At 41.8% G+C, this 13337-nt stretch overlaps 1 protein-coding gene across 1 annotated transcript in view; it reads right to left on the reverse strand.

Annotated features, from left to right (window-relative positions):
• abca2 (ATP-binding cassette, sub-family A (ABC1), member 2) overlaps nucleotides 1-13337 on the reverse strand; it is a 422430-nt gene that overhangs the window by 110086 nt on the left and 299007 nt on the right. Inside the window, 6 exon segments of the mRNA XM_079689553.1 lie at nucleotides 54-258; nucleotides 384-534; nucleotides 737-927; nucleotides 6347-6461; nucleotides 6868-6970; nucleotides 9558-9731. Of these exon segments, the coding sequence (XP_079545679.1) occupies nucleotides 54-258; nucleotides 384-534; nucleotides 737-927; nucleotides 6347-6461; nucleotides 6868-6970; nucleotides 9558-9731 (939 nt within the window).

Below are 13337 nucleotides of genomic sequence, written 5' to 3' on the forward strand. Positions count from 1 at the left end.
AGAAGATGTGTCAAACACTGAGAACAGCAAAGAGATTTAGAGGTTCATCATACCTGGGTGCACGGCCTCTATGTACCAAGTGAGCACTCCATACACCCCGGCATCGATCATGAGCATCATCATGGACAGACCAAGGTTAAAGTCATCACCCTCTACCGGAGACTGGCTGATGGTCCGCCACTGGATTCCCACCCCTGCTACCTCATACAACGCAAAATACTTGGAGCCCAGGCCAAAGGCTGTGGTGGACATCAGAGACTGGGGGGGGGGGACGGGGACGGGGGGGACATTGTATTCACCTTATTATCATCACACTGACAACACAAGGAACACATTCTTAAGACACACTCCAACTGCAGTTAAAACAAAGGAGGAGGCCTTACAGCGATGCACTTCTCAAAGGCGGTGATTTTATCATGGGCCACCTCCTCCCTGATGGCCACGTACATGTAGGGCACGTAGCTGAGGAAGTAGATGATCCCTCCACAGGCTGACGCAAGCTTGGCCTTAGAGTAGATTACTGACACCAAAAAACTGGAAGAAAAAGGAAATCTTTATCGTTTCGTCGTTTCTGTAATATTTCAAGAAAAAGTATTGATCTTTGTTTATTATACATTCAATTGGATTCATACAAATAAACTTGTATTTTTCTTCATCAAATGTCAAACAAATTCTGTGCCATTGCTTGAACTTTTTGAAGAAGTCATGGACTCATGAGTGTGCAGGAAGACCTCACCAGAACATGATGGTGGCCACGGCGTAGATGGTGAGGAAGAGCCAGATGATGAAAGGGTCGCTGTGGAGCAGCACCCGGCCATACTTCAAGATGACTGTCAGAGCGGTGACAGAGATGGACAGCTGTACGAAGCCGGTGATGAACCAGGCCACCCAGTGGACGGCGTTGTTCAGACCCATCATCTTCATCACCTGGGGGGGGGGGGGGGGGGGGTAATGGTTACAGTCTCAGCTGAGTCACAAACTGGAATAATGCTGGGGGGTGTGTTGTAATGGTACTATTTCATAATGTACAGGGCGTAGGGATACGTGTGTGATGTCAGTCCTGTTTGGTGTAATGCCCGGAACTAGTTTATGTTTCGGTATGCTTTGAACATGTCCAGCACAGTCTCCGGTGTTATGTCTCAAGAATATCTTTATTAAACAGTTACGGAGCGTCCACACAGCAGCGTGCGTTGACGCTTGGCGGTGGGTGTGTCTGAAGCTTGGGGAGTCAACGCGAGAAACGCGACCAACAACCAATCACATGAATCTCCCGCCCCCGACATACAAAGCAAAAAACATTCCATGCTAGCTATATATACTGTCTATGCCTGCTAGCTGTCCATTCAATGTTAAAACGAGGTACACTGGATATAAACTCCCCAAACAGGCGAAAACCTACCAGTTTCACCCACTGTCTCTGCCACCTCCCTCCATGCCTGGCTCCTCCGGTTTGTATCCCGGTAGATGAACAGGGACTGATCATACAGCACCGGGTGATTCACTACCGCAATGATTATTTTCTCCTCCATTTTATTGAACATGTAGAAATGACCTGCGGTATGGCTCTCGCAGCATACACGCGGTTTGATTGGCTAGCAGTTGTACTGGCAGATTTTCATAAACGGGATTTGATTGGCTGACGCATAGCTACGCTCCCCACAATGCAGTTCGGCGAAGCGTGACGTCACCCCATTCAAATTGAATGGGCAGAAGCGTTGAAGCTTCAACGCACGCCGCTGTGTGGACGGGCCGTTAAAGACAGTCGTTGTCTCCTAATCATTTCTACATAACACTACAGGGGGTGGGGGGGTGGTTGTGAAGACTTATACCCAGACTATAAATACCAAGTATTTTTATTTTTGTAAACTATGTTGCTGTTATTATTTGTTGCGGTGTTGACAACACTTTTCTATATTATACAAATGCATTGTTATTTCCATCATTATAAAGTTATTATGAGCATCCTGGAGGACGAGATCCACCTTCTAACCACCTGCTACAGTGGGCCAACATTCATTCAGTGTGTGTTCATTTGTGCTAATTATAATGAGTGTTATCATTATCTTTGCTTCTTACCTCACATTTATCTATCTTATACTCATAGTGGTAAGATAAAACACACAAATACACACAAGTGTTAATGACTGAAGTATAGGAGAGGGAAAGATTTTCAGGAAAATACGTTTTTGCCTCTCACGCCTCTCAGGGCTTTCACAAGTCTGCTCTCCACCAGTCTAAGTTTTCCTTTATGGCTGTATCACAATAAAAACAAGAGGTCAAGTAAACTGAACCTTATGCATACACATACTTCAGAAGTGAAAATCATCTGCTCGTGAATCACATAATGTACTATATATTTCCACGTGCATGGTCTTAAAGATCTCCCATTATGCTATTTTTAGGCATAAATGATGGGATCAGATGTATACAAATATATAAAAACCATATTTATAATGTGGTTTGCACAAAATACCAAACAGATCTAATGCATTTTAGACATCCTTCATATCCCTCTATTTTAGCCCTGTTAGACAATGGCTGATTCTCTGCTGGCCCCGCCCCCTTTTGAGCAACAGGCACACTGTGAGTTCTGTGACGAGCAGGCTGTCTGCTCAGATTCAGCTAAATGCTGCCGTGATGAAACGCCACCATGTTCCAAAGCACTTCAAGGATTATTTCTGAAATAGTATGGGGCTCAAATGCTCTGTGCTTGGCCCCCTCCTGGTCACCCTTTACATGCTCCCCCTCGGCCAGATCATCCGCCATCATGGACTCAACTTCCATTGCTACGCTGATGATACCCAATTATATCTCATCACTACTCCATCCTCCCAGCTCCCCCCTCAGTCTCTCATCAACTGCCTGCACAACATAAAAACCTGGATGTCGTCCAATTTCCTGAAACTCAACAACAGGAAAACAGGGCTCATGGTTGTGGCACCCAAGGCGCTGCTCCGGAAGCTCAGTGACTTCATCCTTGAGGTTGACGGACTCTGGCCTGCTTACCACTCCCCGCACCAACCTGCGAATCTTCGGGGACAGAGCCTTCATTGAGGCAGCCCCCACCCTCTGGAACGCTCTCCCTGCGGAGATCCGCAACATCTCCACGCTTGACGCCTTCAAAAGGGCCCTCAAGTCCCATCTGTTTGCCAAGGCTTTTGGCCTCTAATCTATTTGTTGTTTTGTCTGTCTGACTGTTTGTCTGACTGTGACGAAGATGGCTTCGTCACTGTGGACTGACGGCTTCGGGCTTTGTATATTGCACATGTGTTTTATTTTGAAAAGTGTTCCCTTTCCCCATGTCTGTTGCTGTTGATTGTGTGCACCTGGTGCCCTGTGTTGTCTCCTCCCCCCTCACCTGTGTCTTGTTGAGTTAATTAGTGTGGGTATTTAGGCTCTGTGTTTCCTGTTTTGTTTGGTGTGTGAGATCCTTGTGGCTGGTGACTGTGCTCACGGGAACAGCAAGATTGAGGCTGTGTCATGTGCCCGTGAGTAATAAATGCCCACACCGGGTTGTATTTTGGACGTTCTGCCTCTCACTCCTTGCTTGGTCGGGCCGCTCAACGGTCAGCTTCACACTGACTGCCTTTTGTTTTTGTTATGTTGGTTTCTACTCCTGTTCTTCTTTGTAAAGCGACCTTGGGTCTCAGGAAAGGCGCTATATAAATCCAAGCTATTATTTTCTTTCGGGTTTACTACAAGGTGAGTTTCCTTATTTTTTACTAGGGCTGTCAAGTTAACGCGTTAATAACGCGTTAACGCAACAAAAAATTAACGCCACTAATTATTCTAACGCGATTAACGCATGTGTATTTTTTTTCCTCGGACGCCCCGTAGTTTCAGAGCGCATCGAGTTTAAAATACCATCTACAAGCTTATGCTGACAGCCCCACTCCTGCCGCCCGCTTGTGGCAGACCACACTTCCACGCTCACCGGCAGGCACCGACTGGCCATCGGGAGGACCGGGAGGGTGTGTGTATGTGTGAAGCGAGAGAGAGACCTTACGTGTATTGTTGTTGTTGTTAGCATCTGGTGCTAGCTAGCTGCGCTAACGGATATAAGGAGCTGTTTCAATGAAAAAAGAGGAGCGACATTTTGCCACAACTGCGCCGAGCACTTGACTTTATGCAGGTAGCCAGACAGTGGGGGACATTGTGGGAAAAGACAGCACACTCAGCACGGATAGTGTGCGCAACAGGATTGCAGCGTCCAGGCAGCTCCCGTTCGAGCATATGCCTTGAGTTGCATAGCTCCAACGATCATCACACACACACACACACACACACACACACACACACACACACACACACACACACACACACACACACACACACACACACACACACACACACACACACACACACACACACACACACACACACACACACACACACACACACACACACACACACACACACACACACACACACACACACACACACTTTGTATTGTATTATTGTATGATAGAGGTTCCAGGTTGAATTGAGGCGGATATTTGTAATGTTCAGAGGTGGTTGTGTTTAATATTCATGAGAATATTTATAATTGTTCAAATGATAATAAACATTAGCATAAAGCATATTTGTCCACTCATATGTTGATAAGAGTATTAAAAACTTGAAACATATTCCTCTAAGGTACATTTAAAACAGATAAAAAATGTGTGATTAATTTGCGATTAATCGCGATTAACTATGGACAATCATGAGATTAATCATGATTAAATATTTTAATCAACTGACAGCCCTATTTTTTACACATACTCTCTCCAGTACAAGTTAGCTCGCCTCTGAGTTTTAGCAATGCTTGCTAATCTAAACAAAGACCATATTAAGTCCAAAACACGTTACGCATTGTTTCTGATACAGCGATGTTTCTGATAGGGCCGTGAGTGTAAAGCCAGCTCACATTTCTGATATTACGTAATATCGGCAGCAAATCTGGACTAGCTCAGTTGTTCCCCCGTTTTTTGAAATGTGGGTATGGAGGGAAAAAGAGATGGTTTTGTTTTCTGACACTTTGTGAGTTCTCTGACACACCGGGGACATGTATGTATAAAATACATCACAAAGTGCATTTTGCATAATAGGACACCTTTAACGCAGCTTAATATCTATCTCTAAATAAAGCTAACACTAATTGGAGATTTCCGCAGGAACAGGTTTATATCTAAAATATATATAATATAATAAGAAAGGACTTTCAACTAAATACCATTAAGCAAAGTGGAAAGGTACATATGTTAGTGAAAGATATATATGCTAAGGCTTTATATACATTTTTCCTCGGTTCCAAGGAGCTCCATTATTTTAGCTAAAAACATCCATGTGCTACATTGTTCAGAAGTGTTTACATAACAAACAAATGGATTTGTGGACGATAAATCTATAAGATATATAGCAATTATTATAACATTGTAGTTGTTATCCACGAAACGTAGCTCAGTGAGCAACCACAGGGACACAAATAGCAAATATGAGTTAGACATATGAAGCAAATAATGGACAACCAGGAGACTATGCTCCAATTCAAACACTGAGTAAGTGCATTGAACAAATCAATGACTGGGTGTGTCAGAACTTTCTTCAATTAAACAAAGGAAAAAACTGAGGTAATGGTTTTTGGAGCCAAGGCAGAACGTATAAAAGTTAGCGCTGAGCTTCAGCCTGCAATGTTCAAAACAACAGATAAAGCCATACATCTAGGTGTAGTCATCGACTCTGACCTGAGTTTCAACAGTCACATTAAAACAGTTACTAAATCAGCCTACTATCACCTAAAGAACATATCTAGGATTAAAAGACTAATGTCACAGCAGGATTTGGAAAAACTTGTCCATGCTTTTATCTTCAGTAGACTGGACTACTGTAATGGTGTCTTCACAGGTCTCACTAAAAGATCTATTAGAAAGCTGCAGCTGATTCAGAACGCCACTGCTCGAGTCCTCACTAACACTAAGAAAGTGGATCACATCACTCCTGTTCTGAAGTCTTTACACTGGCTTCCTGTGTGTCAACGAATAGATTTCAAAAATACTGCTGCTGGTTTATAAAGCACTGAATGGTTTAGGCCCAAAATACATTTCTGACCTCCTGCTAAATTATGAACCATCCAGATCTCTCAGGTCTTCAGGGACTGGTCAGCTTTCTGTCCCCAGAGTCAGAACTAAACTGTGTTATTCATGTTTTATTATCTTTGATCTTAAAGAAGTGTTTTTAAATGGCATTTTATAATATGTTTCTGCTGCACTATTTCTTAATGCTCATAATGTGTTTCATTTTTACAAAGCACTGAAAGGTGCTATATTATTTGCACAATCAACTTGCCTTATGATCACAGACTCACCTCTTTGAGCCGGTGCTCCTTCTCAGCCACAATGTGCTGAATCATCATGGCTATTGAATAGATCCAGGAGATCACCATGCACAGAGGCATCATGTGCTCAATCACAAACAGGAAACTGGAAAAAACAAGGGTGAAGAACGATCAACTTGCCTTATGATCACAGACTCACCTCTTTGAGCCGGTGCTCCTTCTCAGCCACAATGTGCTGAATCATCATGGCTACTGAATAGACCCAGGAGATCACCATGCACAGAGGCATCATGTGCTCAATCACAAACAGGAAACTGGAAAAAACAAGGGTGAAGAACGATATGCAGATTTAAATAAAGGCTAATTCCTTCATTTCAAATGTGTAGGATCTATTGAATTTCTAACATGAGCTAACATGTACTAAAAGAACATTGTAAAAAAAACGTTAAAAATACACATTGCATACAACCATTTCTGACAATCTCCAATGATGTATGTCCATGCTAAACATGAGTTCTGAACAAAAAAAACAAACAAAGTGCATTTCTAACTCGTCTCTGGTGTAACATGGGTAGGGGAACATCTGCACGTAGTTCCCAGGCTCCACCACATCATGTCCCACAAACGTGTTGATAAAGGCTCTCTCCATCATATCTGGAAGGACAGTGTGTGTGTGTGTGTGTGTGCGTGTGCGTGTGCGTGTGCGTGTGTGTGTGTGTGTGTGTGTGTGTGTGTGAGAGAGAGAGAGAGAAATAGAGAGAGAGAAAGGGAGGGGAAGGGATGATGACGTAGATCATTAAATCCTGTAATGACAGAGACAGACTTCAATACAGTTTAAACATACTTGAATGTTACTGTCAGACCTGGGCCCTGGCAGTTAAAGTAATAAAGACAGATATAACTTTAAACTTAGAACACATACAATAGAAAAATGTTCAGAAAATAATAATTCAGGCCTGGACTGAAACAGTAAACACACAGGGCATTTTCTGCAACAAAAAGACAAATGCAAATTCAAACTTTTATTTTAATTTGACTTCAAATACTTTAATCAATAATAGAATCCATTCTGCTGTATGGAAACAAACCTAAACTCTGACAAATTAGCAATTCTTTACAAAATTATATAAAAGTCATCCACAATTTGTTGGAACAAAAATGTAAATGCTGAAAATGATACTGGAGGAAATGAAAGAAAACTGCATGTCAGCGGACATATAGTGTCGGCCTGCTGCAGCCACACAGCTCTGACCCCTTATCTCCGTCTTAGTGGTGTATTATATCAACAGGGGGGGTGGGTTTGGTTGAATTTACTTATTCATGTTGAAAAAAGTATATTGTTTTCCTTGTAAAGAAAACATTTTATCCTTCTTCTGTTTAAAATGTCCAATATACTCAATGTATATGTGTATACTATATACACTGAACAAAAATATAAATGCAACACTTTTGTTTTTGCTCCCATTTTTCATGAGATGAACTCAAAGATCTAAAACATTTTCTATATACACAAAATATCAATTTCTCTCAAATATTGTTCACAAATCTGAAAAAATCTGTGATAGTGAGCACTTCTCCTTTGCAGAGATAATTCATCCCACCTCACAGGTGTGGCATATCAAGATGCTGATTAGACAGCATGATTATTGCACAGGTGTGCCTCAGGCTGGCCACAATAAAAGGCCACTCTAAAATGTTCAGTTTTATCACACAGCACAATGTCACAGATGTCGCAAGTTTTGAGGGAGCGTGCAATTGGCATGCTGACAGCAGGAATGTCCACCAGAGCTGTTGCCCGTGAATTGAATGATAATTTCTCTACCATAAGCTGTCTCCAAAGACGTTTCAGAGAATTTGGCAGCACATCCAACCGGCCTCACAACCGCAGACCACGTGTAACAACACTAGCCCAGGACCTCCACATCCAGCATGTTCACCTCCAAGATCGTCTGAGACCAGCCACTCGGACAGCTTCTGCAACAATCGGTTTGCATAACCAAATAATTTCTGCACAAACTGTCAGAAACCGTCTCAGGGAAGCTCATCTGCATGCTCGTCGTCCTCATCGGGGTCTCGACCTGACTCCAGTTCGTCGTCGTAACCGACTTGAGTGGGCAAATGCTGACATTTGATGGCGTCTGGCACGTTGGAGAGGTGTTCTCTTCACGGATTAATCCCGGTTTTCACTGTTCAGGGCAGATGGCAGACAGCGTGTGTGGCGTCGTGTGGGTTAGCGGTTTTCTGATGTCAATGTTGTGAATCGAGTGGCCCATGGTGGTGGTGGGGTTATGGTATGGGCAGGCGTATGTTATGGACGACGAACACAGGTGCATTTTATTGATGGCATTGTGAATGCACAGAGATACCGTGACGAGATCCTGAGGCCCATTGTTGTGCCATTCATCCACGACCATCACCTCATGTTGCAGCATGATAATGCACGGCCCCATGTTGCAAGGATCTGTACACCATTCCTGGAGGCTGAACACATTCCAGTTCTTGCATGGCCAGCATACTCACCGGACATGTCACCCATTGAGCATGTTTGGGATGCTCTGGATCGGCGTATACGACAGCGTGTTCCAGTTCTTGCTAATATCCAGCAACTTCGCACAGCCATTGAAGAGGAGTGGACCAACATTCCACAGGCCACAATCAACTCTAAGCGAAGGAGATGTGTTGCACTGCGTGAGGCAAATGGTGGTCACACCAGATACTGACTGGTTTTCGGACCCCCCCAGACCCCCCCAATAAAGCAAAACTGCACGTTTCAGAGTGACCTTTTATTGTGGCCAGCCTAAGGCACACCTGTGCAATAATCATGCTGTCTAATCAGCCACACCTGTGAGGTGGGATGGATTATCTCGGCAAAGGAGAAGTGCTCACTATCACAGATCTTTTCAGATTTGTGAACAATATTTGAGAGAAATGGTTATTTTGTGTATATAGAAAATGTTTTAGATCTTTGAGTTCATCTCATGAAAAATGGGAGCAAAAACAAAAGTGTTGCATTTATATTTTTGTTCAGTGTAGATCAAAAACAATGTGTTTGATACAACAGTCTTCCCGCCTGTGCACTCCAGTCTGTGGCTTTAGTTATAGCACATTACAATTCCAGTTATCCACTTTAAGAAATGATCAGATTGCTTCATGTCAGAAGTAACACAAGATCAAATATTGACCTATAAATTATGCATTCAATTAAATTGGAAGCAAAGCATTCTTTGCTTCGGTCACTTACCTTGGATCCAAACAAATCCGTACAGGAAGTAAAACTTCCCCCCGGTGTTGGGCCCAGGACGCCAGTAGGCCCGTCTGATTTCATTGGTCTTCTCTGTAAAACTGGAGTTTTGTCTAATTTTGTAGAGAACGTGGGATGGCAGGGAGCCATCTTTGTTAGTCTGGACTATCACACCTGAAAAACAGAGAAACAGATCTCAGGTCAGTCGTTTCCTGGTTGCTCAGCAAGCATCCCAACATTTGACTCTAGATTCAGGGCCAATGTGGGCCATGTTGCAAAACTTTGGCTTGAATTCAGGCCAGTTCGTCATACATAGTATATTCAGGTTGAACTTTTCTACTGAAAATACAGTTTATAGTTTCACCTTTCACCAGAAACAACAAGTTAATCAGAGGAAAAATACATACTGCAGGTGACACACATTAATGACATTTAACCAATTCGTATTCATTCTTCCAAGTTTTCTCGTCCATTCAAGTGTACAACGTTGGATCTTTTATACATTATGGGTAATATTGACTTATAAGACAGTATTTCTTTGTCAGTATTCCACATTAAGGTTTCACATCAGTTTTTGTTTGGAGTGTAGCGGCTTAAATCATACAAAAATAAAACTGAAAATGAACTCAAAGGTTAAACTGCCACTGAGGCACCAGATAGTGAATCTTACTAATTGTCTGTCTGCGCTGACTAGGTTGGTGCCGTTGTCGGATCTCATAAGTGACATTTGAGCTCTTCTGCACATGAAGCGACAAAGACCATTTATACCGGAGTCCATGTGGAATATGTGAGCGACCGCTAGGTGAATGGCTTGGGTCATCATTCACGTTAACAATGCTCCATACCTTTAAGAACACATATGGAATTATATAGTTAACCAAAAAAGTGTTATTTTGCTGGCTACTGCAGAATGCTGTGGTAGCTATGCTGGTTAAGTGTGCCTTAAATTCTGAATACATCACCAACAGTGACACCAGAAAAGCCCCCCCACACCATCACACTTCCTCCTCCATGCTTCACGATCGGAACCACATGCAGAAACAATCCGTTCACCTTCTCTGTGTTTCACAAATCAGGGCGGTTGGAACCAAAAATCTCAACTTTGGACTCATCAGACCAAAGTACAGATTTACAATCTCTAATATCTAATCCTTGTGTTTCTTGGCCCAAACAATTCTCTTGTTGTTGTTGTTCATCCTCAGTAGTGGCTTCTTTGCAGCAATTGGACCATGAAGGCCTGATTCACGCAGTCTCCTCTGAACAGTGGATGCTGAGATGGTCTGCTACTTGAGCTCTGTGATAATTTCAACCCGGTATCACAGCAAGATGTGAACATGTGACGATTTACCATGCTGGGAGACGTGAAGATGTCACGATTTCGTCCCTTCAAATGTGACAGTTACACGGTATTGTTAACATGGCCCAACCAGTGGTGATATACCCGGAAATGCCAAGCAAATGCTTCCCCGACGGTTGGTTGTTATTGTCAATATTAATATAATAATGATTTATTTTGTAATAGTCACACTCGATTACGCCGATTTTGTTGTTGCCCCAGCTGGTCGACACCTCTTCTAGCAGAAACAAAGGCTACATTAATGTATTAAATCGATTTTAATCCATGTGTGTGAATGTGGAATTAACAGACGTGACATTGTGCGATTGCGTTGCCAGGCAACAGCTTCGGTTCATGTTAATTTCCAAACTCTTCAACTAGAGCCGTAGTTATATTTAAAAACATTTTAGAAGGCCTCACGAAATACTTTAAGGTAAATTACAATTTAGATGTGAAGGAGTGTGTGTGTAACAAAATACATCCGTCATTAACAATACCGGAAACAGACGTAGGCAAGATCCTCAGCTCTGTGATTCGATGGTTTAGCCGCAATGCACGTTGGGAAATGGTGTTTATGCGATGTGAAATCCGAAAGCATTTTTTTTAAAATAAAATACTACATTATTATTAGAGTGTGCTTGCTTTTCTCTTTGAAAGTCATCACATAACGTCATTGTAATACACGGTTCGGCTGCATTAAATATTAGATACTGTATCTGCAGTAGTTCTCTATTTATAGAGCCCTGCTGAGAAGTCTTCTAGACAAACAGGAATAACTGCCACCAACACTGAAAACGTGATGTGGATCATAAATATATCAGCAATTAAACAACATCTTACATTTCTTTTCACACATACGTCTCCCTGCAGTCTCAACACTAATTCGGCTGACTTTTATATTTGATCCAATTGGTAGATAGGCTGTATTTACACCATAAAGGTGCAGAGCTGATAGAAAGGGACACCTAGTGGTTAAAGCATGTTATTGAATTGTATTATTATTATTAACTAACAGAATAAGAGACCTGACAGACAGGGCCGGCCCTAGACTTTTGGGGTCCCTAAGCAAGATTTGTTTTTAACACTAGGACCGCCAGAGGTCGCTGTATACCTAAAACCGCCAACGGGTAAAATGTGCCCGCTATAGATTTTCAAGGTACAATGTTCTTTTATTTATCATACAGAACAGTGAGTTTTGATCGCACAGGGATGACAATTATACCAATAGAATCTGTGGACTCTCAGCTTTTCATATGATATAGGTTGTGCAGATAGCATGAAGTTTAAAATATCGCTAAGAGTGCTGATTTAAACGCTTGGTGTTAGACTTGTGTTTTGTTTAGGTACAAATCTCTCTATCTCTCTCTATCGATATATCTGTAATGGTCTGTCCTATGAACATATAATTGTCTACATAAATAGACGACGCGGACTACTTCTCTCATTCCGAGTATCCATCTTTATTCAACTGACACGTAACCTGCACACATGCATTACGTCCTCAACGTGAGCTCAGTCATCCAAGATCTTGTACTCTCCAAGATGTTACACGATCTATAACTATCTATCTGTCTATCTCTCTCTCTATCCATCTATCAATATATCTATCTATATATCTCTCTCTCAATCTATCTCTCTATCTATAAGGAACCGCAGTAGACAAAAGGCGTTGCTATAGCAACACGTAATGTTTACGCTGCATTTTCTATGAGGTAAATATTACCCGCTGGCGGATATAGGTATAAATGGCATTTGTTTTGGCGATTTTTTCAATCTGACTTCATATTGACAATTGTTAACAACAGAGGGTGCTACATAACACACTTTCAGGAAAAGTCACGGACTGGGAGACTTTAAATATGTTATTGAACAAAAGTTACATACAATCAAAAAACAGCTGCGGGTAAAATTTACCCGTTGGCGGTTCTAGTGTTAAATATTGAAGTTAAAAGCATCAATCTGGTGCACTTTGAGAGAAAAATTAAGAGATCTATGGATACATCTCTCAACACCCATATGAAACAGAACTGTAAACAGATTTTTCTTTATGGATATTTTACAAATCACTTAAACTGTATTTTTGTTTTGTCATATAGTATTTCATAACTGTTTTTCATTTATTCTCTCCGGCTGTCCATCTCATAATGTTCACATAGAAACTAGCTGTCAATAGGAATATCATTCAGAAGAATTATAATTTCTTGCAAAAATCTGTCACAAAATGAAGTTGCAAATTTTTAATTCAGGTGTTGTTATGGCAACCTCAGTGGCCAAACAGCCATATTTACTGCTGCAAATACGTTCAAACATGCTGTTGACATGTAAAGCAGTGGCAACTATGCCACCATTTCAGCTGACTTTTTCTCAGAAATACTGTCACATAGAATCCATATATTTCAGTGCTAGGTTGATGCTTAGCTAAGCTAACTGTGAAACACTTTAAC

The sequence above is a fragment of the Notothenia rossii genome (genome assembly GCF_949606895.1).
Source record: "Notothenia rossii genome assembly, chromosome: 6".
NCBI lineage: Eukaryota > Metazoa > Chordata > Actinopteri > Perciformes > Nototheniidae > Notothenia > Notothenia rossii.